The sequence below is a fragment of the Zootermopsis nevadensis genome, unplaced genomic scaffold (assembly GCF_977971745.1).
Source record: "Zootermopsis nevadensis isolate Lab colony 2312 unplaced genomic scaffold, Znev_1.0 Znev_ptg000017l, whole genome shotgun sequence".
Classification (NCBI taxonomy): domain Eukaryota; kingdom Metazoa; phylum Arthropoda; class Insecta; order Blattodea; family Termopsidae; genus Zootermopsis; species Zootermopsis nevadensis.
The window spans coordinates 5913332-5938613 of NW_028259149.1; the positions used below are offsets into that span (position 1 = coordinate 5913332).

At 36.7% G+C, this 25282-nt stretch overlaps 1 protein-coding gene across 2 annotated transcripts in view; it reads right to left on the minus strand.

The window, feature by feature from the left end:
• Positions 1 to 1210: 1210 nt before the first annotated feature.
• LOC110834499 (basic helix-loop-helix family member dimmed) overlaps positions 1211 to 25282 on the minus strand; it is a 76005-nt gene continuing 51933 nt past the window's right edge. For both annotated transcript variants that reach the window (XM_022073706.2, XM_022073705.2), the window contains exons 2-4: positions 13197 to 13411; positions 9836 to 10057; positions 1211 to 9325 (exon numbers count right to left, since the gene is read on the minus strand). In XM_022073706.2, the coding sequence (XP_021929398.1) occupies positions 9017 to 9325; positions 9836 to 10057; positions 13197 to 13397 (732 nt within the window). In that variant the 5' untranslated portion in view covers positions 13398 to 13411 and the 3' untranslated portion in view covers positions 1211 to 9016. The remainder of the gene's footprint in view (positions 9326 to 9835; positions 10058 to 13196; positions 13412 to 25282) is intronic.

Sequence of the window (25282 nt, forward strand, 5' to 3'; positions counted from 1 at the left end):
AAAATAGAGAATTTAGGATGATTGGTCTTGTAGCATCTTGGTTGAGCTTAAGTTCACGTATTTGTTCCTCCAAATCGTTCATTGTACGATCATCGACACATATAACCTGTTGTGAGTTGTAACTACTTAGTAGCTAAGCAAGGTCTCAGGCATGATGGAGATGGCTTTTCAGACCATTACAAACTCCTGAGGGAATGACCAGCACATACTATTTAGGTTCGGGAAGAAGTTCCTACATGTATGATCGGGGACATGGCCGTATACGTAAAGATAATGTTAAAATCTAATCTTGCGGGAGGGGGGGGGGGGAGATATGTGGATTGGAGTCGTCTGGCTCAGGACGAAGACCGGTGGCGGGCCCTTGTAAACTCGATACTGAAACTTTGGCTTCTTGTACATGCAGGGAATTTCTTGGCTAGCAGAGCGTTTATAAGCTTCTGAAGGACTTTGCTACATGATGTTAGATATCGCAGGAATTGTAGTTATGTCGTCTGTACGCACTGGAATTGGTTTTCTTCAAAATCGTTCTGTAACTAAGGAGGCGGCGTCTATGCCAATGCCTAATCATATTTGTAGGAGTGGAATATGGTCACCATTTACAGCATTTTTTGTCCGAAGAGAGTGATCATTGAAGGTGGAGATGGTGTTGCTGGAAATGACCTAGGCTAGGATGGGCGAGTGCACTTGGGCTCTGGCACCCACTTTATGATTCTAGGAGGTGCAAATTAAAATGAGACGAGTGCTCCGACTGTTATATTGGGCAAATAGGACACTCGCTAGTTCCACAGTGCCGATTGCTTTAAGACGTGAGGTTGAAATGATGACGCCATTCCCCCCCCCCCCCTCATGATCATTTACGCATGCGCATCACTAATCTGACGTCATCATAGTTGATATTTTGACGCGATTAGTAACTGCAGAATTGTTAGACGGAAATTTCTGAAATTTGATATGGAAGTTATGCGATAGGTGACTACTCCATATTCACCCTTTATGTTTTCCTGCACTCGTTAATCCGGGCATGATGGTTGAAATCGTGAGGTGGAATGGCGATCCACTACACTTTTTGGAAGCCTTCAATAATGGAAAAAATCGAGGGGAGTAGGATAGTACTGATGGAAGTTACCTTCTCAAAGTAATAAAGGTGGGACATTATGTCTTGCAAAGTTAATGACGTCTTTGAAAATCTCATCATGCAATGAAATACTGATTCGATCCAATCTACATGTATTTTTATTGTTTTTGACACGGAAGCACTTTTTAAAATGTTTTCTTACATAATTATTTTATGTATATTGGTATTTATTACATCTGTAAACATTAGATATTCCAAAAATAAACATATAGCTATAATATATTTTATATAGAGTTACCTGTACACACTGTTGCTACTTTTCTGCCATTACTTAAAATTAAACCTCAGAATGACTACTCTCAACTTAGCAATAAAGGAATAATTTATTCCTGTTGTCTGTTTAGAGCAGTTTGATTTCTTTCTGCCTCAGTACAACTGAACTATTGTATACTCTTCAGTTTAATGAAAGATCCGAAACTAGAAACATAATTAGATGTGACTCCATTATATTGCAGAGATGTAAAATACAAGGGAGATGTGATTTATGCTAGGTGATAAGAAGACAGTATATGAATTTTGTTTCATTTAATTCATAGAAGAAAGTAGTAACGTGAAACTCAAAGATAGATTTTAGATTAAATGTTGAAGTCCTTTGTAAATTCTTATTTTCTTTTAAAACAAAACAATATTTATTAGTGAGACAAATTAGTGTAGGAACCTGAATCAGAAAATGTGAAATGTCGAAGATTCATAATATTAAATTACTGTTGCTGGTGACATTAGAATCAGGCTAAAATGTGTGGATTGTTAGAAGTTTGCTAAAAGACAATGTATAGGTCTAGGCTCTCTCCACAATGATTATCTGTCTTAATCTACTACTTGCATGAAGTACAGATATTACAAAAGTATACTAATAGAATTAATTGACTGATTGGGACCATATTTGTCATAGGTAAAAAAAGAGTTTGAGTAGTGGAGAATTCTAGAATTATTCTTGTGCAGAATTGTAATGATGGCTACACAACATTTTGCAAATTGTGTAGATTTTAAACCTTTAACATCTCTTGTCAAAAACTCAGTCCTTAAACAGTACTTTATCATGTATGATCTGAAGCTTTCACAGTGACTAAGTATAATGAATTTTTCTTGGGCTACCGGCTGTGTGAGGTGGTTAAATCACCTGATACAGCTGATAGCCTGAGAAGAATTCATTGTATGAAATTAAGTTGTATAATATTATTACCTGATATTTATTAATATCAGCTAATGACACATTTTTGAAACCCATTTTTTGTTCTTTGTAAGTTTTCTAGGACTACTTTTAAAATTCTGACACATTGATATGATATATACTTTACAGCAGTCAAAATGAGCCCAAATTTCATATTATAATAATATTCAGACATTATAGTATGTGAGGTTTGATTTAAATATGTGATTTATCAGACTTATACATATATACATACATTCATACTGATACATTTTTCAGGCATACACTCATTGTACATATTAATTCTTTTAAATTTTATACAGGTGCAATCAGAAAGGACATTTGGATAAATGTACAATGATGAGAAGTTTAAGGATAATATATTCTATGGAGAATGTTCTGAGAACTCACCAGCTGTTACTTCTGTTGACTAGTTTACATTCAGTGGTGCAACATGTAAATTTATGATAGGAATGTAGAATTCATCACTTTTAGTTTAGAATCTGAATAACTGATAATACACTGAAATTGATATTATATAATTTTCTATTTAACACAAAGTTCTGCCCTAAGGTTTTTGTGGCAGTTTAATGTATAACCTTGGCTTTCAGGACAAGCCATGTTGAATATTGAAGACATTCCAATGTTTTGACAAACAGTGCAGCGGGATTCAGTAAGCCTGATCTATAAGATTTCCTTGCCCCTCAAAATACATTTACTATGAAGATAGCAACTGCTGTGTTTACCAAAATGTTGAAAAACTTTTGACATTTGATATGGCTTGTCCCCAAAAGCTGAAGCTAATACAAAGTCCTGTGTTTTGGGGCCTGATTGGAGTCCTTACTCTCTGAGTTTTCCATTTTATATTTTCATTCAATCCAAAAGTAGGTCATAACAGTAATGAAACTTTAGGCTCCATAAAAGGTGAGGAATTTGACTAACTGAGTGACTGTTAGCTTCACAAGAAGGACTCTGCTCTGTGTTGTTAGCCAGTGTCTTAGAAGAATGATTATAGTATTGTTATGTAATTTAAAGTTGAATTCAGGACATTTCATCTGACATCTGTAAGATGATAAATTTTCAGTTGAATTAGAGGAATTTTTGATTCATACTGTTAGGTTTTAAACTTTCTTTAATGTATTTTGAAATTTAAGGTCATTCACTGGATTAAAAATTGATCTTCCTGCTTCAGTGAGTCTTCAACATACAGTCTTAATGTGTGACTATGCACAGGTGCCTGCATAAATTAGCCCAGAAGATTATGGCACAGTCATTGTTGCATTCTTAATTCTTTTCTGAATATATACATATGATTTTAATCCTCTTAGGTTATATTTATAGACTAGCATTCTTGCCATATTTATAATTTTGACATATGGTCTGAAACCATATGTAATTTTGAGTTCAGGTTTACTTGCTCGATAAAAGATGTTTGTTCTTTTAAAAATCCTTTTTGATTCACGTTTCTTAGAATATTCTGTACATATGGTCATAATTTCTTAGAGAATGTGAGTATGCTTCAAAGTGAACAACAGCTGTGGGATGGGTTTAACAACAATAACATTTAGAACATTGACACTCAGGAACATTTTTGTCACAGACTTAGAAAGCTGAATGGAATGACTAGTAAATACAGTTTTTTATTTCTTTTCGTAGGGATGCACCAATTGTTGTGTTAATTTTTATTGCAACTGGTTAAATGTTTGGCAGGCTTCTTTTTTCAAACATCATTATTGATTTGCAATGTCCGTGAAATACACTTGTTCAAGATGTGTTATTTGTCCCTGTTCAATGGCGGGAATAATATTATTTCAAAACAAGATAAAGTAGGATTTAGGAATCAGGGACATTAAGATGCTACAAGTATACTAGTCTTTAAGAAGAGGTATTACTTCATTAGATTCAATTGTTTACTTTTTAAATATTTTATTAATTTATGTTTTAGATGGAAATGGATCACCAAGTTGTATAAATATTAATTTACATGTATGAACTGTTAATTAAGTAAATTGTACACACATTTAGATTTTTATATTAATTATCTTGTAATATTAACGTGGAGCTGCATTAACAAATTATTTTAATTTACATTAATACTTGTGAAAAGGTTTTGCATTATGCTATTTTGGTGAGAGCTCAGTCTTTCTAGATCCAAGTAGAATGTAATTTTTTAATTTCTAGTTCCAATTGTAGTCTCTGTTTGTCCTACAGTGCCAGACAAACCTGACATACTGTTAATGCTTGTTAAGTATGTTCCTATACATTTGATTGTGCAATTTATGTTTTTCTTCAAATTATTATTATCATCATTATGTTATTTAATTATACTACTGTATCGACTGAAATGTTGTGCATTGTCTTTTGAAATGATAAGATGAAAAATGGTGAATGGGAAAATATTTGGGAAAAAGAGGTAATGATCTGTTTTAAGGTATTATTCTGGTATTCTCCCAGAATTACTGAAAAAAAAGAAGTCCTTAGTTAAAATAACCACATCCCCATGCAGGGTTAGAACTGGCTAACCACCAAACACAAATTAAAGTCATCTGCTGCTTTGTCTGGGACTCCAGTAAATTAGATTTTACACGATTGTTGTTACACCACATGATGCATCCCTATGTTAGTGACATATCTAAGAGAGGATTTTTTAAAAAGATTTTAGGACTTGCTAATATATATTTTTGGTATACTGAATGCATTAAGAAATTGACATATTGAGGCGGAATCATTGTGACAGTTCACTGTTACAGACTAGCTGAAGGACGTTTGTTTGTTAGCTATACACAGATTATTTGATTATGTATTTCTTCTTGGAGTAAATTTATATGTGCTGTCCTAAAGAAGTAGAAGCCAGTAGCTTCAAAATTAAATAGTCAAAAGTTATATTTTAAGAGAAAATAATTATAATATATGTATAGAATTAGAGAATTTATTCTATATGGAAGAAATTGTATTGTTTAATACTTTTTTGTTATGACTGAATTTTAAAAGATGACAACATTGAACTATAATATTTATTTTGTTCAGTCTAACACTGTGTTGAGAGATATTCTATACAGATTTAAGTTACCTATGTAATTGGCAGTTCATTTACAACTATTTTATTTACAATATGTCAGTCAGAGTTGAATATTTTGTTGGAGATTGACTCCAGGTGGGATATAAACTGTGACATGGGTCAGAATTATGCGCTGCTGTGTTTCATTCACTAAGGCAGTGACAAGAATTCCAACCATGTGGTCCCAGTAGAGGTATAAAAAAATATAATGTAATTTGAAAACTTGAAGAGCACAACCAGACAATTAGAAATTATATCTAAACACTGGTCACAAACTTCGTGTTGGGTTTGTGTGAATTCTATGTGTTTTTACAAAAAATACATCTATATAATCTTTAGACCTCAAAACCTTGAAAATATTTTGAAATAACACTCTGCTTGCCCTTGTAGCTACTTTCAAATGACAGCAATAGCAGCATGATTTTCAAAATATCTCAGTGATTTGTTATATCTATTTGGACAGAGTTTCCAGCCACATATCGGAGACGATGCTTGTATTAAAGGAGCCTAGTTCTGGAGAAAAGACAAACTTCTCAAATTTACCAAGCATATATGTTTTGTATATAAATAAAGCTTTTCACCCTCATGTGGTTTACAGATTTAAGTACAAATTACCTCTTCAAAGGTTAGTTGTTTAAAACTTGGGGCTGAATTTACTTAATTTAACTTAGCCTATGAAAGTACAGTTGTTAAACATCTATCATCCAGGACTTGCCAACCAAACACCATCTGTTCAGTAATACTCCAGATTGCAACAGTAGTGTCAGGAATTAATAGGAGTAACAAATTATCCTATTGAACTAAATGTAATGGAAAATGTGAAAAATTAATTAAAACTTATTTTTATTGTTTACAGCTGTTTTGTGTTTTTTCAAATGCTGTAAAATGGAAGCTTTGTCTTCTACAGTAATGATTTTCAGTATTTACATTGCAGTTAGTCCCTTCCATTTCAGCAAAAATGCATCTATCTGATTATACCGTTATTGTGTCAGACAAAAAGTTTAAAATATTCTTCTTCCAAATAAAGCCTTTATGCTCTCACAGTTAACTTTGTAGCCTAATAAAAGTATATCTATATAAATATCTTTTTCCTCTTCTATTTAAATACTGTTTACATGAATGTGTCTTGTAACATCACCTCCATTAATAGTGCATTTAAAAGGTTTTCTTTTCTGCAACTTTTATGTTTGAATATTAAGTATACATTCTGTCATGTATGATCTAAAAAGAGACGTGTGCCTAAGGAATGATATAGCGAACAATTTTGAAATTGGAAATCTTGAATTTAAAATTGTTTTTGTTCTTACATTTTCCCATCATTAACCTGATTGTTATGTTTAATAGCATTAGTGGTTGTACAATGAGAATAAAAATAAATATCCTATGTGAGCCCGAAGTTACATATTACATTGACGCTCAAATTAAGGAAATTGGATCAGTATTGGCTAACACACAGGACAGCGAGTTGTTTTTATTTAGTGGATAGTCTATTATTTTCTTCAGTGGGGATTGTCATTTTACTCAGTTTTACAAAACTGGGTATGATATTTCTGTTAGTGGATCCTAGAACTCAGTGTTCTAGGATTTTTACACAAACACACACACACACACACACACAAATATATCAAGTTCTGTCCTCAGTTCATAAATACAGTACCCTATATATTACACAGCTTTGAGGAGAATATGAACAGTGGACTGCAGAACATGTAACTAAAATGGTTGAGTGTTTTGAATATCGAGTTAATGTTGAATTGCCTGTCTCAAATATTGCCAGAATGTTAATTATGGTATTAATATAGCTTACTCATCCAATTTCGTCTTATGTCTGATAACGGTATTATCACTGTCATGCATAAATTCATAATATGCAATGCTAATGGATCACAAAGATACCTAAAATGCAAACAAATAAGTCTGTCATCCTCTTACAGTTTGAGAGAAATGATATTGTAAGATTTGAGGTTTTCACAGCTGTGAGTATGTAGATTTCTGTCTTCTGGGTTGTTGCGCCGTGTAGTGTGGTAGATGTTAACCAACGTTTCAGAGGTCATATACTGCCTCCATCATCAGGGCGATTCATCGACCAGACTACACAGCGCAACAACCCAGAAGACAGAAATATTCAGAAAAGATATTTTATGATACTGTCAAAAATATTATGTTAATTTTATGTTGGAACATATCTCCAGGGGCATAGATACAGGACTGCAAACTGTTGAATAAAAAACCATAAGAAGTCTTCTGTTATAGATGGGTATTTCTAGCTAATTTTGGAGGTATCACATAAAATAAGCTTGGATCGAGTATTGATTGGATAGTAAATCACATCATAGAAGAGTTAAAAGTGCTGGACTAGTAATTAAACAATTTCAGACTATGTCAGTGTTAGTCTTCTGGGTTGCGGTTTTGCATAGACTTGTCGATAGGTACCAATTTTTTGAGAATGCCATTACATCCCAGAAGACCAACATCACGTTCTTTGCTCCTGTTTGAACTTCAAATCTCATACAACTTCAGACTAATGTAATTTCTTTCTCTTCACAAGGAAGTGTGTAAGTGGCTGCAGTACTAGTGAGTCATATTCTTCAAATTGAACCAGTAACTTGGATATGATGACTACCTCTTTGTAGCTTGAGATCATTTTATTTATAATATGTACATTTAAATGGATGGTATAATTTTAGCATTACAGTTGACTATGATGATGACTCATCTAAATTATACATTTCAACAAGGGAGGACAGTCTGTGATGCCAATTTATAAATTGATATCTGCTTCTGTAAGCATTTAATCAACCGTGTTGATTATATGACTTCAGTTATTCATAAATTCTATTGTGGTTTTAAAATAATTTTCTGCGGCTTCAAATCTTCACGAACGTCAAACTTTTGTAAACATGTTTATTTTACACCCATGATTGTAATAGCTACTTCAAAATTAATTTTCGTCTAGGTACAGTATCTATTTTGTGTGTTTCTTGATTATATTATTAATTCACTGTTATATTTTGCACAAGCACCAGTAGTTCTGCCTACTGCGTTCTTTGACTTACTTTCAAATGCAGTAATTGTATCGACATAACTACAATCTTTTCTGAGTGCCAAACACAAATGTTCTTCATAGGGAGTTTCATAAAAAATGTGAGTACTTGGGAATGTACAACCGTCCATATATATATTCGTTTTTTATTATTATGTACGGAAGTTTTATAAAATAATCTCTCTCTCATACGCATATCACAAAAGCTTGAAATCACCATCAAAATGTCAACAGAATTTTCTTGACATCCCACCTGGAAAAGGGCTTGCTGTTGTTTTATCATATATATCAGATAAGAAGAATTTAGCTAACACACATCCTATATATATATATATATCCTGAAGATCATGGAAATGTTGCCGTTGCAGCTGATAATGAAAACGAAATTTACACTTGGGAATTATTTAATGAGTAAGTGGAATGTTGTTAGTTGTATGGCCACTGTGATCACATGAAGTTGGACATGTAAAGATTTGCTATTTTGGTGTCATCTTCATTGTTGCATCTCATTCAACAATGCTAGCTTTTAGGTTGAAAAAGATTATCCACAGCTGATTTCCCATGTTTCTTATCAGAGTTGGTTCAGAACCTAAGTACATTTAAACACCTTGTGCACCATATTCCGCAAGATTAGAGGAGTGTCATCGTAGGTGCTGCATTCATTGCTGACTCACAGAAACTGTTCTCATTGTTGTCGAGTGGTGGAGTTGGCATTGATGACTGGTCGGATGCAAATGATGCTGGTGACGGTTGTCCACTGCTGTGGGATGTGACACTGTCACCGTCCCCACCAAGGGCGGCTGCATAGGGCAAGACTTCACCTCTCATCTCACAGATGACATTCGTGAGGGCCATAACATAGTTTTTTGCAAGGGTGAGTGTCTCAATTTTTGATAGGCGTCGTTCTTTTTTCACATGAGGGATAACTTCTCGTAGGGACTGGAAAAAAAGAATAGAAGTAATTCTTCTTTTTTTAGTGTTTTGACTGACGTGAACAGCTCGCATTTATTTACATACAAGGGCCAGACAAATTAGCACCACAGAAGTATTAGTGATGAAGATTCGATTATTGGAACAAATCTTCTAATAATCAGAGAATGAGATAGAAGCATAATATTAAAATGAATCGTAAAGAAATATTGTGTGAGAGTACGGACTAGATCCATATGGTTAATAAAGAATTTTTGGGTTCTATGAAACATGGCTGCTTTCTTTTCTAGATGAGCTTCTTAAAAAGTACTGCTGATGGAGCTAGTTGTGAGGTTGCAACCTCAGTAACTGTCAATAATATGAAATTAATTTATTTATAATTTAAGAAAAGTGTTTTATATGGTGTAAAACATCTCTGGCATGTTTTTCGATACAGGACTTGTGCATTTTGCATTAGTGAAACCTTTATTACCTTGAGGAAGAGATGTTTGCTAAGATGACCCTTTAGCAACTACGTACCTGGAACGCGTCGTTGAGGCTGTGCATCCTCATTCTCTCTCTCTCGTTGCTCTCGAGGCGTCTCAGATTCCTCTCTTTGGCACTGAGTACTGGTTTTCTTCTTCTGGACGAGGCCCCAGCTCCAACTGAACTTGGCACTGATAGGTACTGGTTTGAGTTGGCAGAGACGTTCTGCAGTCGCCGGGAACTTCTCGTGATATACGCTGTCGTGTCGTCGCTCACCTGTACACATTTTAAAGTGACAGGCAGGGTTTGAATTTGTAATAATACAGGCGAGAAAAGTGGTGTCGTGATTAATGGCGTTTCTATGCATGCTCGTTATGATGACCAGGTCTGTACGTGTCTATTGCGCACTACTTTCCACAGAATCTTTGGAATGAAAATATAAACAAGTTTTAAGAGCTTGTAGAAAGAATGGGGAGGACCTCCTATTAGTTCCTGTGTTTTATTTCCGGAACTACGTAACATATTTCGGAGAGATTTCGTGTTTCGAAATCTTCACCAAAAGTTGTTGGGGTAATTTAATTTTAATCTGTGTCGGTTCAGCGCAGTTATTTTACACAAAATTCAGATCGAAGTCGAAAATTTCCTCAAAACGACTTGTCCTACAAAGATATTGTGGTCATTCGTATCGTAAAATGTAGACAGTGTCGACATCTACAAATTTTTTGGCATCTTGAACATTTTCGGTTTGGTGTACCCATATTTGAATAAGTACGCTACAACGAAAAATAATATGTGTATTATGAGTAGTTTTACAAATATGGGTATGTCGATAATTTATATGCAATGAGTGAACATCAAACCCAGTTATGTACGAGAACCCGCAAGGAATTCATGTGGAAAATACGAATATTCTGTAAAAGTGCAATATTACGCTTTTGTTTTATTTACATTAAGATTTCAGGGCGATGAGTCTCAGTGTTAGCTTGTGAAAAACTTATTTCCTCTATGCATGATATGACGCCTTGTGGACAGGATCGTGACTCTAGATTCAACGGCACACTCGTGAAAGATTTTAGCGAAATTGTGCATTGGGAACTCTTACCGAAAAGGAAGTTTAATGTCACTTTACTGCAGTTTTAGTCAACCATGGCTACCACTTTACAAGAACATCTAATTGACAGTGTGCATATTAATTAAATAAAAAACGTTTCGGGAACATGAGAAGGATAATATTTTCATTAAACAGGATAATTTGTGTTCTGACCGACATTCGAAACGGTAACCTCTCAGATATAAACGAGACGTTCAGCTATCCGTGCAATCTGCTTTTTTAAAGCTAAAATAGTATTTTTAAGTTTTCGTCCTGAAACGTTTCAGTTTTAGCCAGCTTTCAGCTATCGGTAGCTATTTGTGTTAATTTCTATGCCCTTTTCGACCCAGCCGTTATCCGCGATCCACAGTTAGAGAGATCTGATGTAACAAACTCGTGCACTTCAATAAAGTACTTTGATGCCCATTGTAAAAGGATCCAGCACTTTGATGTTCCACATAAAAGGACCTGTCTCTTTGAAATTATAATACGTAAGCCTGGTGTTCAACATTTCGCTTGTTTAGTTGAGAGAAACTAATACCTCGCCTATGAATTTTTATAACTCTGTATCAATTAGTATCAAATATTTATCAGAAATTGGATTTAGAATTTTTGTAATTTTTTAAACAACCATGTATTTTAAGCAGGTTAATACTATATCGAATTCTGTTAACTAACTCTATGGAGCAGAGTAATTCTTGAGAAGATAATACACGTTCAGCTAGTCAAGAAATTCCCCAACTTATTTAATATGTTGGTGTCATTGTTATTATATGAAATATTATAGCCCAGGTAGTTAAAATAAGTAACTTCTTCTATGGTTGCGTTATCAATAATAATTTTAGCTTGGATTGGGTCGACACCCTTAAAAGCTATTAATTTTGTTTTGATAATTAATATTTTTAAGCAGAGTACTTCGTAGATGATATACTCAGTTTACGTACTGCCTCCTGTAAATTGTTGTCTGAATCTGATGTCACAATCTGGTCGTCGGCAAATAGCAAAGTATTGGCTATGAAATTGTTTATTAGAAAATTTAAACTTAATTTCATTTACCATTCTTGGACAATTTCGTCCATATAAATATTAAAATCCACGAAACTAATTTTGACGTGAAGATGAATGTCTTCTGGAATGTTGCGCATTGTAGTCTGGTAGAAGTTTACCGACGTTTCAGAGGTGTTTATTGTGCCCATCATTAGGGCAGTTAATTAGCTAGCTGGCGATAACTTATTCCCAAGTCCAAACATGGTATATTTACACGGTGCAGTCTGTACTTCAGTTCTGAATGTGGTGTTTAACGTTGTAGTTTCAAGGCACTATTAAATACACTATCGCTGAAACGTAAGTCTCTGCTCTCTGGTACAGAGCACTCACAAAGCCAGGAAACGTATTCTGTAATACGGGAGAAAATTATAATGGTGTCGTTATTAAAGGAGATCGCATGTAACATACGGGACCTGTCGCTTGTGTATCTTGACGAAGCTTGTCTGTTCTTCACTAAATCCTTTGGATTAATACCGATCAGATACAGCTGATTGATACATTATTTAACGGCAGTATAAATTACCCAAAAATCATCCTCATTGCCCTGATGATGGAGACAGCAAGCACCTCCGAGACGTAAACTTGCGTTTACAACTTGTGCTCCTTGCTTCCCTGCAATCACATTCTTTCATTCAACCTTCAGTGAATGACGACTGTATTTTTTTATTCTGAACCTCGAAGATTAACGGATTTTCAAAATGTAGCGGTTTAAGAGATGGAATTACAGAATCGCATACAAAACCGGTTCAACGATGAATCCTAGGGATCTGTCAGAGAATCCCTGAGAGATTAAGTGAACTTCAGCACTCAAGTCACTACAAATTAGTTGCTGTAGGTTAATTGCGGAACCTGGAATTAGAAATAAATGCGTTTGAAGCCTCGGCATCGCTACATTGCAATTAAGATAACTATCAAATCCAAAGCCGCAGTTCCAACCTACAGGTCGTAATACCTGGAACCACGTTTGAAATTGTAGTGCATTACGAGGTCATTCCCTGGCAGAAACACGCATAACTGCATTATAACCTAACACAATGTGTGTTATTTCTGACACGTTAATGGTTATGGTATTAAGTGGGTTAACGCAGTGGTTATATTTCGCATTCATTATATATCTGGGTGTTTTCGTTCTATCGGAATTCCGTGCGTATACCAAATAGGATATTAATATTTCAAATACGTCAACGCTGGAATCTGTTCAATGACATTAGAAAAGCTCGGACCTGATGTATTACAAAATCTTAATTTTCCTTAAACCTGAGTGTGCAAGTTACTCACGGAGGAGGAGTCCGTGAGGTCGAGTTCTGGCGAGACGTTGGAAACGCGTCTGGATCTGCGCCCGGAGCGACTCCTCCTGCCGCCAGAATACGGCTCATCAGACCCCTCGTTCTGCTCCCAGCATCCTCCTAGCTCCGTGGCGTCGCTGCTGGTTGCCATAGCGGCCGCCGCCGCCGAACCTTCTGCGGGTTCCGAGCGCATCGTCGAGATTTTACCTGAAACACGGAAATTAACTTGAGACTGAACTACAAGAAAGTTAGTGTTTCAACCGAGCTAGTGGTCTGTGTGCGTGGAGCGAGTTATGCGTCTAGCAAGTGTTTACTTTAAAGATGTCTTGTGGGATGTTGCGCCTTGTAGTCTCATATAAATTGACCGACTTTCTGAGGTGACATCAGTTGTTGGTGGAGGAAGTAATCACATCTGAAACGTCGGTCAATTTTTACGAGACTACATAGCGCATCATCCAATAAGACAGCCATTTCATACTCGCCGCGTGAAAACCTGAAATCTCTCAGGGGTTTGCTCTCTTCGTCAGGGTCCGAAGAACTAGGGCGACTGCTGTTATAGGACGGGAAGCAAGAAAATAACACAGAATTTGGTTGGGATATTTATGACAGAAGTCACGCCACGTACCAATAAGAAGGTAGCAATTCATTCGGAACGCTAAATATGAATGAATTCGTGAAGTTGGAATAAATCGTGGTGTAATCCTTAAGTTGAAAAGGGCTATAGTCTGGCTGTGTCTATTACCTTGAGTGATTTTTAAATGTAGACTTTTGTAGAGATAACTTAAATTCAAGATTTGCCGTTGAAGTCGTAAAATAGATTTAAATCTGAAATAATCAGCAATATTTATACAACTTCTCTTTACCAGATATTATTAAGTGAGATTGGTGGGGTATGTGAAGCGAATATGAAGGGATAGGGGTAGCTGGAAGACGTGCACGTTGATGGTAGAATAATATTAAAGTGGGTATTAAACCAATATGACAGGAGAGTGTAACATGGCTCAGGATGGATACTGTTAGCAGTCTCTTGTGAACATGTGTTCATGAAATACGTAAATTTCTACCGAACCGACTGACTACGAGTTTCTCAAGGACTCTGCTCCACGGAGTTTTAGTTAGTAAGGCAACACCCGAAATAAACCTACGACAGTGAGAAATGAAATGTCCCATAGAACGCATTTCGGGTATATATTTAAATTCTTGTTCATGTAGAGCTGATAGCGAAAGCAGGACAGGACTGAAGAGAGATACGTGTGCAAAATGTCTTCAAAACCTTAGGGTAATCTGTTTAGCCTAAAGAATATTCATTGCCATGGTGACGTGTTGACAGCAAATTGGTTATGGCTGTTAATTAGCCTTGTTTAAGTTTCAAACATGGCGCGACGTACATGGTGCCTTGTGTACTAATTAACGGAAGTGGAAGGGCAGCTGTTTAAACCCTCTGACACTTGTTTGTTTGAACAGACAGGCTGGCCGATTCACGAGCCGGGAGATGAGTCTGGGTGATCGGAAGAAACAAGGAACTTTGTATGTGCTTTCCGAGTAAATTGTGAATTTGGAAATTCAACATAGAGATCCACTTTATAATATTTAAATTCGTATCACTCCTTAAGGTCTCATATTTCAATAATTAGATAAATCAAGAAATATAATAAAAATGCTCTGATATTAATAGGTATTTAGATTGTATAATTTATATATTTAAACTCACATTAAATTAAATTAATATTAGATTTTTAGTGAAATTCAACATATATTTGTTTGTATTTTTAAGACGCTTTGGCCCTTAATATTATACCGTCATGTCATGTCCCTGAACGTTGTGTCATGGTAGCTTATATGGAGTGTACGCATTTTAAATCTCGGCGGCCAGTTTCACGTTCCGGTCGCTTTGTCCGCAAGGAATAAGCCCTTTTAGCTATTGGATAGGAGACAAGATAGTTCTCAGACCCAGTCTGGACACGATGGGTAATATAGAAACCCCTATTCTGCCGGGAACAAATCCCGGTTTTCCATCTTGGTGGCTGAGGTAAATACGCTTTGGCCAGATATTTTGAAAAGTTCATAAAAGAAAACTACATAGGCTTCTCAGAATGGGAGAAACAGAAAGTGGGAACGAAGAACGTTTGACAAAAAATGTAAAGATAAAGTAAAAAGTTGATAGAGAAAATAATGACATTTATAACACCAGTATTTAATTTCCGTTTAGTATTTGAAGTGAGATTAAATAACGTTGTGGAAATCGCGCAGAGAGAGCAGTTACCTTAAAACCGTGCTTGAAGTCAGGCTCAAACCGATTTAAAAAGAATTTACATTGTTAACAAATTCCCATCAAAGAGCACTGCTCTCACACGCAATAAGCTCGTGAAACGACCATCTTGCGTTCAAGGCACTCACTAACCTGAAGCATCATAACCCTGACTATCGCAATTTGAAGGCAGCGACTGTGACCTGTTTTAAGACACTGTCCCGGCAGTATCATGAAGGGACTGAGGAAAACGGCAGAGAGCCTCGCTCTGACCAAGATTCGTGACCAGCACCTTACTAATATGATCATAGAACTAACCTGTTTGATGTGTAAACTAAATAACTGGCCAGTAAGCTGAAGTTAAGAACTAAACTTTAATATTTAAAATCTGGCTAGCAAAGCATTGTTACGGCGTACATAATCGGGTGCTTTATGCGGGAATAGGTCCATTGTAATAAAATGGGTTGAAGACTTAAGACAATTCTAACTGAAACCCGGATTTTATGCACAAGCTAACAGAGCATTAAATTCTTGTCAGCTTTTGACATCTCGTTTCATGCTATTATATTGCGACCTGTCTGTAAAGTAAAGTATGAATAGAATGACGTCAAATATCACGGATTTAGGTGAATAGGAAAAACCGTATGAATGGGTAAGCAATTGAGATTTTTATCGTACACAGTTCTCGTTTTTCTCTGCTCCACTTAAAAGGGTTAAAAAGCACAGTTCATGAGCCGCTGTCCACCCACGTGCAGAGTACACTCATATGTCATCCAGAAACGTAGTTAAGCCAGCTTGAGCGTACATTCGTTCGTCGGCCTGAATACAAGCCATTCATTCCGCCTGTACGTTTGTCGAAAGTAATAATGTCTCCTGTCCTTTTTCCGCGTCTTCAGACACCATCTTTTCAAGACGGTCCAGAAAGAGAAATACTGGTCCGGAAATAATCAGATTAACGGAGCATATTTCATTTGAAGAATTTCGTTGTATATCCAAAACATATACGAGCCTATTACCTTCAGATGTCAGTTTTTAAACATGCAAGTGTGCCTCAACATTATATTTTCAACAAATGTGTATTATTTATTCCATTGGTGCCCAAAGTACGTTATTATAAATGAGTTAATGTCTGTGACCAACCTGAAAGTTGTGAGACTAAACGGATGTGATTGGCGTGGAGGGACTGATGAAAACAGCGAAATACCTCAGGATATTCGGTTCTTCAGAAGAGGTTAATTCTGGGTGTGTCGGAACTGCTATTTGGACGTTTTTACGTCTTGGTATAATATGTTGTTACATATCTTAGGGTCTGTTGTAAGTCATTATTCAGTCCAGTGAACATATGATGAAATATTAAAGGACATTATATGTATTTAAAATATATAATAAATGCGTCTGATAAGAGTGCTGAGGGAAATATTTTGACCTAAGGTAGAGGACATAGCAGGAGGATGAAAATTTCAGAACGAAAAACGTTACAATTTTTATTTACCTGTTCTTGTATTTGTTAGTATAATCTACAGAACAGTGTTGTTTTCGCATATTAATTAGCTCATAGCAACCATGGGGACACGTTTCGAAATTAAACACGTCGTATTTGGGACATAATCATATTAATAAACTAATGTAGTGTTCAATTCCAGAATCGTTTATGTAAGACTCGTGCTTACGAAGTGGCACTGAAGTAGATTATTCTTCTGAGTTACTCGGTTTCCCTGTTAATCATCATTTGATCTTGCACCACACTCGTCGGCAGTCACTCCAGGTGTGCGATAGCTCTAACCAAGGAGCACATTATCATAAACTCTGTTTTAAGTGAGGGGCTTCGTATATGGCCCGGTGCTTGGCTGGTCTCGGAATAAAGGCATATTTATGTTGTTTTTCCTATAATCAGAATTTAAGTACTATGTGCTGCTCGCTGTTTTATATGAGCAAACACTGTTAAATAAATATTCAATATTTTCATGAGTTGCGATCCCATCGTACTGACATCAGAACCACAAATATCGTCTCTTACGAATTACTGGTCTGGATTATTGCAGCTTGAGTTTTCTTTACGAAATGAAAAAGACAAAAATTCACTTGAGAGCATTTTGTTTTTGTTTACTCATTTTCTCGGTGAGTGAAGAAATAAATTGCATCACTTACCTAGGCGGTCTTCTGGGTTACAAATTTGTACACATCAGGCACGCTTCTTGAAATGCACTTTTGCACAAACTGATCGACTTTATAGGTCTTCGCCATCTGTTATAAATTTAATTTTAGTGCTTTTCCAGTACGAATTCTGCATTGCATGTGTCCAAAATGTTAAAAGAATACTTCATTACCCGAATAAGCCGAAACCTTAACTAGCTGGCTAACAACGCCTGCCTGGAGGTGGCTTACGATGTTTCCACCCTTCACCAAATATTACGGCGAACATATAAAGGAGGACGTGATTGGGGCGGGGGGGTTTCCCGTATACTTCGTATGGAAGATTAAAAGAATGTATAGGTTTATAATTAGAATCGAAAAATCTGAAGGGACAAAACCGCTTTAAAGAACAAATGCAGATGTGAGGATAATTTTAAAATGCATTATAAGGAAACTGGACTAATGTTGGCCGGGATAGGTACAGGTGCTGGCCCTTGTGGACACGATAAAAAACCTTAGGTTCCATAAAATCTGTGGGATTTCTTGACTAACTGAGCGACTATTAGTTTTGAAAGGAGGATTCTGCTTTCGAGTTAGATACGAACTTTCACGTAATATTGCGAAATTGCCGATGCATGAATCCGCGTAAAAAGCTTCCAAGCCAGTCAAGTATAAGAATGGTGTTCATTTTCGTGTGAGTTACAGAGATATGCACGTTCTGCGGGTTGTTTACACAGTTCAGTGGAAACGAAGCGAAATGTAAGACGTCAGGTTGTAATAGTGGATTCCTATTCTGAAAGACTTCTCCTGTATCCGACCCCCAACACTGAAATGTATTCCTCTGGTTTTATTCAAGGTGATGTTGAAATCTGTTGAAAAGAGTAACAGACAACTTTTTTTTAAAGCTTCAATCTTCTTCTCCTATTTCCATGTTTCCTCCTCCTTCTTTTTTTAAATCTGCCAACTGCTTTAATTAGTTTAGCACAAGTCGATATTCAACTGTTCCAAGTTTCTTGTGTTTACACAGCGGAGGCGTTACGAATGCTTTATCACAAGAGTGGCCCATGTAATAATATCCCGGAGAGAAGAAGAATTTAAAATTAAATTATAATTTATTTCTTTTGCGATGAACGCCTCTCTGTAAAATACGTTCTTCGCGAAAAACAAAAAAGTCAAGACGCAGTCAAATCCAATAAATGTGAGGGTGTTTGTTCTTCCATTCTACAACCATTTTTATGAACTGCAATGAATTTTTCATTCATCACTATTGGTCTCTTGAAAAGTGGAGCAGAACACTTTCATTCTAAACTCAGAGCTTCATAAATGGCACAGGTAAAAATCTAACTTACAGTTAGGCCTCTGCCACAATGTTGAAGTTATTCTCTATAAATCCGTCTCGGGAAAAATACTGAACAATAGAATTTTACTATGACAATAACCCGCTTCTCGTATCGTGCTACCAAACATATAAATGTAGCCCTCTAGAACTTAGGACAATTAATTTCCTTACCCACGTGTTGTCAACCATGCCTCTTCTTGGACATTCTGACAAGCTACATTTTATACAAATTAGGGCACTTCTTCACACTTTGTATGAATATTACATTCGTAAATGGATAATCTATCCTTTTATTCGTCCATTTTAAAACAAGATATAATAGAAGAAGAAGTCGATGTTTGTCTTCTGGGTTGTAACGTCGTGTGGACTTGTGGGTACATAGCGACATTTCGGAGGAACATGGTGCCTCTAACTTCAGTGTTGAATCCCAGAAGATCAACATCGACATCTCAATGAAATAATAGACGAAGTAGGGAGAAATAATAATAATAAGTACGTATCTCGGAGGCTGGGAAGTCAGTAGCCAGAATGTCGCATGTAAGTCACTTATTTGTCTTTTCAGTGGGAGGAATATTGAACGACAGGCGGTAACTTCTAAGAAACGTGGCGTCAAAGTGGCGTCTTAAACAAATGCTATGAAATTATTACATCGCCACTGCGTCCAGAACTATTCTGAAACCCACTTTGCATTCTGGGTAGTAAATATTTGCTCTTGGAAAATGCTTGTAGATGAATGTTTTAATTAGGCTATAACAGAAACTAAATTGTCTTTCATTTGTCAACACGGCGAATGTAAGCCTCAACCATCTGGCTAACAACGTCTAGCTGGCTGTAGCTGGCGAACAATGCATTTCATCTCATTGGTCTGCCGTGTTCCGATGTATGGAGTACCAGTAAACTCCTAAAGTAAGACAGAGGACTATATTTTCATTTTTAAGCAAGTTAACTGGGTTAACATGAACGACCCCTTCGTTAATTATGCAGGTTGCCCAGTGTTGGAAGAGTGAAATCGGAGACACTGTATTAAATGAGCAGGTGGCTGTTTTGGCAGTGGGTGAGGAATGCGTAGATTATGCTGGGAGCACCTCCTGGAAGACGTCCACTTGGGAAACCAAGAATGGAATGGTAGTATCACATTATCGTGGGTGCTGAAGGAAATATTTTCATGGCGCTGCCCAGTGATGGGCATTGATAAGCCCATTACCAGTGTTGAACCTTTTGTTGATTCGAACTAGATGCAGTTACGTTTATTTACGTCCTTATGCAAAGAAATCTGATTTTCATTTGTTATTTATTCTGAAGCAAAATTGAATTAAATCAGGTGTTCTACTGCAATAAAATAATTTGTCCAAATAAAATTTTGTGAATAAAAATGTAAGATTCCTGTGTGATATTTACTTGCTTCGCATTTCAAAGTCCTCTTATACAGCAGCGAGAAAGTCAAATGTCGTGTGCTCTTCTGTGTGGATGGTTGCGGCCCCTGAAGGCGTTCAGTCTTGGCAATTTCCTGATTCAAGCTTGGAAGAGATGCTGTGGAAAATACTATTCCTCGGGGCAATCCATAGTACTTTGAGTGAAAGCACATTACATCGGAGTTCCTTAAAAAATGTGTGTTACATGTTGGATATTTACACGGCGTTCGGGGCAACAAATAGTATATTTACTCGTATGATGAGACCTTTTCTGTCACGAATTATTTTCATTGCGTATTGCTTCAAGTTTTCCCGTTTTATCGGCGTAGTTGAGAGTTCAGGAGAGCAACAGGACGAGTGGCAAATTATGTCCTGCGAACGAAGCTTGCTAGATCGTTACATGCAAGAGCTCACAGGTCTACAAGTTGATTGATGTTTGTAGAAACTTTACAGGAAGTCAAGAGCGGATGACAGTTTTTGACAGCTAAAAAAAACTAATGTGAAACCTCGAATCTTTTTTCCACAAACATTAAATTTCAATACGTAATCACGACATGGAATCTTTAAGCAGATATTTTACGCATATGATCGCAATAGATTGTTCTATTAATTCTTTGCTTAATTAACGTTTAAGTAATTAATGTTCACCTTAATGTATTCAAACTTAATACCCCTTTTTGTGTGCATAATAAAACGTACATGCTAGGCCTCACAGGTTTCATCAGCTCAGTCCACTGTCTCCCACCCTGTCCCTCGCTTACCAGTCCCTGTCTTTATACAGTATTAGGTTGCAGCGTGGCCACTTGTGTGGGTTTTATTTAAAATTAGTTAATGGTAGTGGTCTTTTGAAATTAATTACTGTTCATAGTAATAGATACATACTACATATTGACCCTGCGTGTTTTAAATCAGGATGCTGAGGAGAATATTATGGCTTATGTACACTATATTTAAATTCGAAGATGGCTGTCTTCTGGGTTGTGGCGCCGTGTATTCTCGTAGACGTTTACCGACGTTTCAGAGGTCTTTCCTGCCTCCATCATCAAGGCGATGAAAACCTCAAATCCTACTTATTTTTAAGTACATTTTTTTACATTTTAATTGAAAAGGCGCTGCATTATTACGACTTGTGTGCTGTCTTCAGAATGTGTTCCATATGTTATTCTAATCGGTTTAACTAGGCACTACAGCATTTATTTCTTGACCGAATATTAATAAGGCTTTTTAAGAGAAATTGAAGGCTTGGTAATGAACACATAACGTCGACATTCCTTAAGCTTCGATTACAATCCAAACTACAAAGTACAGAAATGTTTAAAGAAGCTGAACTGAATTCTTCTGAAACTGGTGGGATATTTCATGACGTGAAACTTTTCCGTCCGTTCCTCTGTAAAGAAATGCGGGGGATGCTTTCTAGTTAAAAAGAAACTCCAATTTATTCGTGTAATTTTTTTCTCTCATTTTCTTTGGCTGATCCGATTAAATGCATATCTTTAGTTACTAGACATTCGTGGAATATATCACGGAATACATTTTCTGAATATTACTTTAAACACGGGTTGCTTTGTCAGTTTCCTCTTTAACATGGATTTATTTTACTGCGAGGATAAGATGCGATGACAAACAAGATTCTAATTACAGTTTGGATGTGGAGGTGAGGGGGGAGGGGGCAAAGGAAACAACAGAGGTGTGTGACAGAGGTTCGTGCTTGAATCAAGTGAGGAAGACGAGTGTAGCTCTCTGAAAGTGGCTATCTTCTGGGATGTTGCACCGTTTAATCTGGTCGTTTCAGAGGTGCTTGCTGCCTCCATTTTCAGGGCGACGAGTAAAGAACAGAGTTTCTTGGCTTTCTTGATTTGATGGGCTTCAAATAGCCGAATATAGCGAACAGATGCCTCCTCGTAGAGGTTTATTGAGTGATATTTAGGTTTTTACGGCGGCTAATACCAAGACGGCTGTCTGGAGGGCGATTGCCCAGATGTTGGAGGCAGCAAGGACCTCTGAAACGTCCGTATACTTCTACCAGGCTACACGGCGCACACAGTCCAGAAGACAGCCGTTTTAAGGGTAGCTTTTAAAATCGATCTTCGCATAAAAATTTCAGGGGTTAAGCGTTCAATAACTAATCGATTCCCCCCCCCCCCCCGCATGAGAATTGTTTTATCAGGCGCTAATAATTTTATATATATAATTTTAATCGAAATTATTTGTTATAAAGTTTCAATGGTAGTGAGTTACTAGCGGGCACACAATTCTATAAAGGCGTGCCTATATGTTATGTCGACTAAGGATGAACTTAAGGAAGGAAGAGAACACATGTCCTGGTGAATGACAGAGCGTTGTTATGTAACTTATAAACCTGTTAATAAAATCGAATAATCAGAAAAATAAAATAAAATAAGATGGCTGTACTTTGGGTTGTAGTCTTTGTATTTGCCGCCGTGAGACCCTCAAATCCTACTCAGCAGAAAGAGGGTTTGTATTTTATTTCAGTATTGAATTATCTCGTTTATTTCAATTAGGGACAATGGCGGATGCTCAGGTCTGGCTGGTATTGCGCTGGCAAACTAATAAAATTGGAGAAAATAAAAGAATTGTTTACTATATAACACATCAGAAACATAGTAATATTATTTTTATTAAAATATGTCATCGTTGTGGTGCCGTTGTTGGACGATTTAATATTTCGTTTCAGCACTATCTTACTTCAAGACCAAGATTCGTCACTGACCTGGATAAAGCTCGGTAGATAAAACAGAAGAATAAATAATAAAATTCTATACATTTTCAATAAGTTAACAAAATCCCGAAACAAAGAGTCCCATAAGCGTTGCTCTGGTTGCGCATGGAAATAGGTACACGCAGACCAAAGCCTCCTAGATCGCTTGAGAGAAGCTTGGATATAGAAGTCAGTAAAATTGTATGAATAGGTCTGATATCGTGGGATACAGTGAGACTTATCCTATGCGAGCATGACACTGCAAGACCGAGTGGGCGGACAGTGGCGAGAAGTAACAAGAAAAAGAGTCAAGGAGGCAAATTGGAACATGGCCGGGCGGCGTCTCGCGTCGTGGCGTCGTCTTTTAAGATACAAAATAGCGCCGCCGTCTTCTCGATGACGCAAATGCATTGTGAGAGAAACGGGAGTGGTTGCCTAGAAGGGTTGGGGTGAGCGTCGACATTTTTGAAACGTGTACAGAGAGTATCTTCTTGCGCATTGAGAATATTCCCAGCGTCAGAGAGATGAGAGATTTTAATCAGATTATCTTAATACGAGAAAACGTGTTTATAGCATTGTAGCAATTGATTAGCAAGTATGTCTGTCAGACCTTATTGATTTTAAATAACGCGGATTATTATTGATTTAAGAGTGATTGGCGTGTTTATGTCGTTACTATTTTATTTCGTTTGGACTTTATCAATCGTTTGCTTTTTTAAGTCTTGGAAAATCTTACAACCTTAAAAGTCACTGCGTTTCGAAAGACGACTTCAGGTGACACCGGATCTCTTGGATCCAGTAGACCGGCCCACAGGTAGGGACTAACTAGGACTGGCTACAAAGAATGGGTCTGGAAAATATGTTTTCTTCTGTAGAGTTCGCCGTTTTACATTTTATGCATAACAAGCTAGTAATGTTGAGGTGAAGTCTGAGGGGTGGCTAGTTTAGGCTCCTAGCAGAATATAAGTTGACGGTTTAATTTTAGGTGCATTTTCATGAAAATGTTAAAACCATTTACTGTCCTCCATTTCACAGAATTATACTTAAATGATATCATCATTAATCTGTCAATTATTTCGGTATTTCTACTAAAGTGATTATTATAGATTCCAAGTAATATGGCAGCCGGAATCTCTCAAGAAATGTTAAATATAAGAAGTGGAAGTGTATGCAAACCATATTTTTACAGAATCAGGAATTCTATGATGGAATGAGGAAGTCAGGCGGGCAGGTAGCATTAATTGAGACCAAGTCCTGGGTCAGAAGCAACGCAGCTATGCAGTCAGATGCTTAATGAACGCAACATGTGCTTAATGAGCCGGCGAACATGCAGAGTATCAGTTAGTGAGGTTTATAATTCAATCTGTCTGTCAGACCGACGATATAGCAATCAGCCGGTTGGCCAGTCATTACACGCAGCGTGGCATGAACAAGTAGACGAAGTCTTCACTAGCATTTCCGTTTTTATCGACAGTACTTAGGCGCCGCTGTAAATTCGCATTTACGGTCACATTATTTTATTATTTGACGGCTTATGTGTGTACTCTTATCTAATACAAACTTTATCTCACATGAAAATCTGGCGAAATATCCTTAAAATAAATTTACTCCAGACAACGTTGGCCTTAAATGAATCAAAGGGAATGAAATTTGCTCATGGTAATAGGTCTGTCGTATAATGAACGTGCCATAGATCAAGTTGAATAGTTTCCGTTAAATTATTAATAATATATGCATAACAGTTAAAATTTGAGGTTTCTGACAGCGGCGATTGTATGTGTGTGTGTGTATATATATATATACACATACATACATGGCTGTCGTCTGGATTTCCCGATATCCAGGGGTGAACCACTGAAACGTCGGCAAACTTCTATCAGACTACATGGCGCAACAACCCTCAAGACAGCGAAATTAAAATTATATTTTAATGCGCTTAAGCGGGCACATTGAACTATTGTTCCTATGTCCCACGCGGAATAGAAAGCAAACAAGTTGTAGTTAAATCCATTTTATTTTTGAAGAAACTAAACCAGTTTCTTCGAGTGCCTTCTATATGTGACTTTTATAAATCGATGCTGGATTACAGTGCTTTCATTTTATATGTTTTCTGTTCCTTTGATTTTAGTTTAACTTCCACTACCTTACTCTCAGTTTTGTACAGTAATTTCCTTTTCTTCATACAACTTTATAACGTTTGCATAAGTCACACGGTATGACTTGGTAT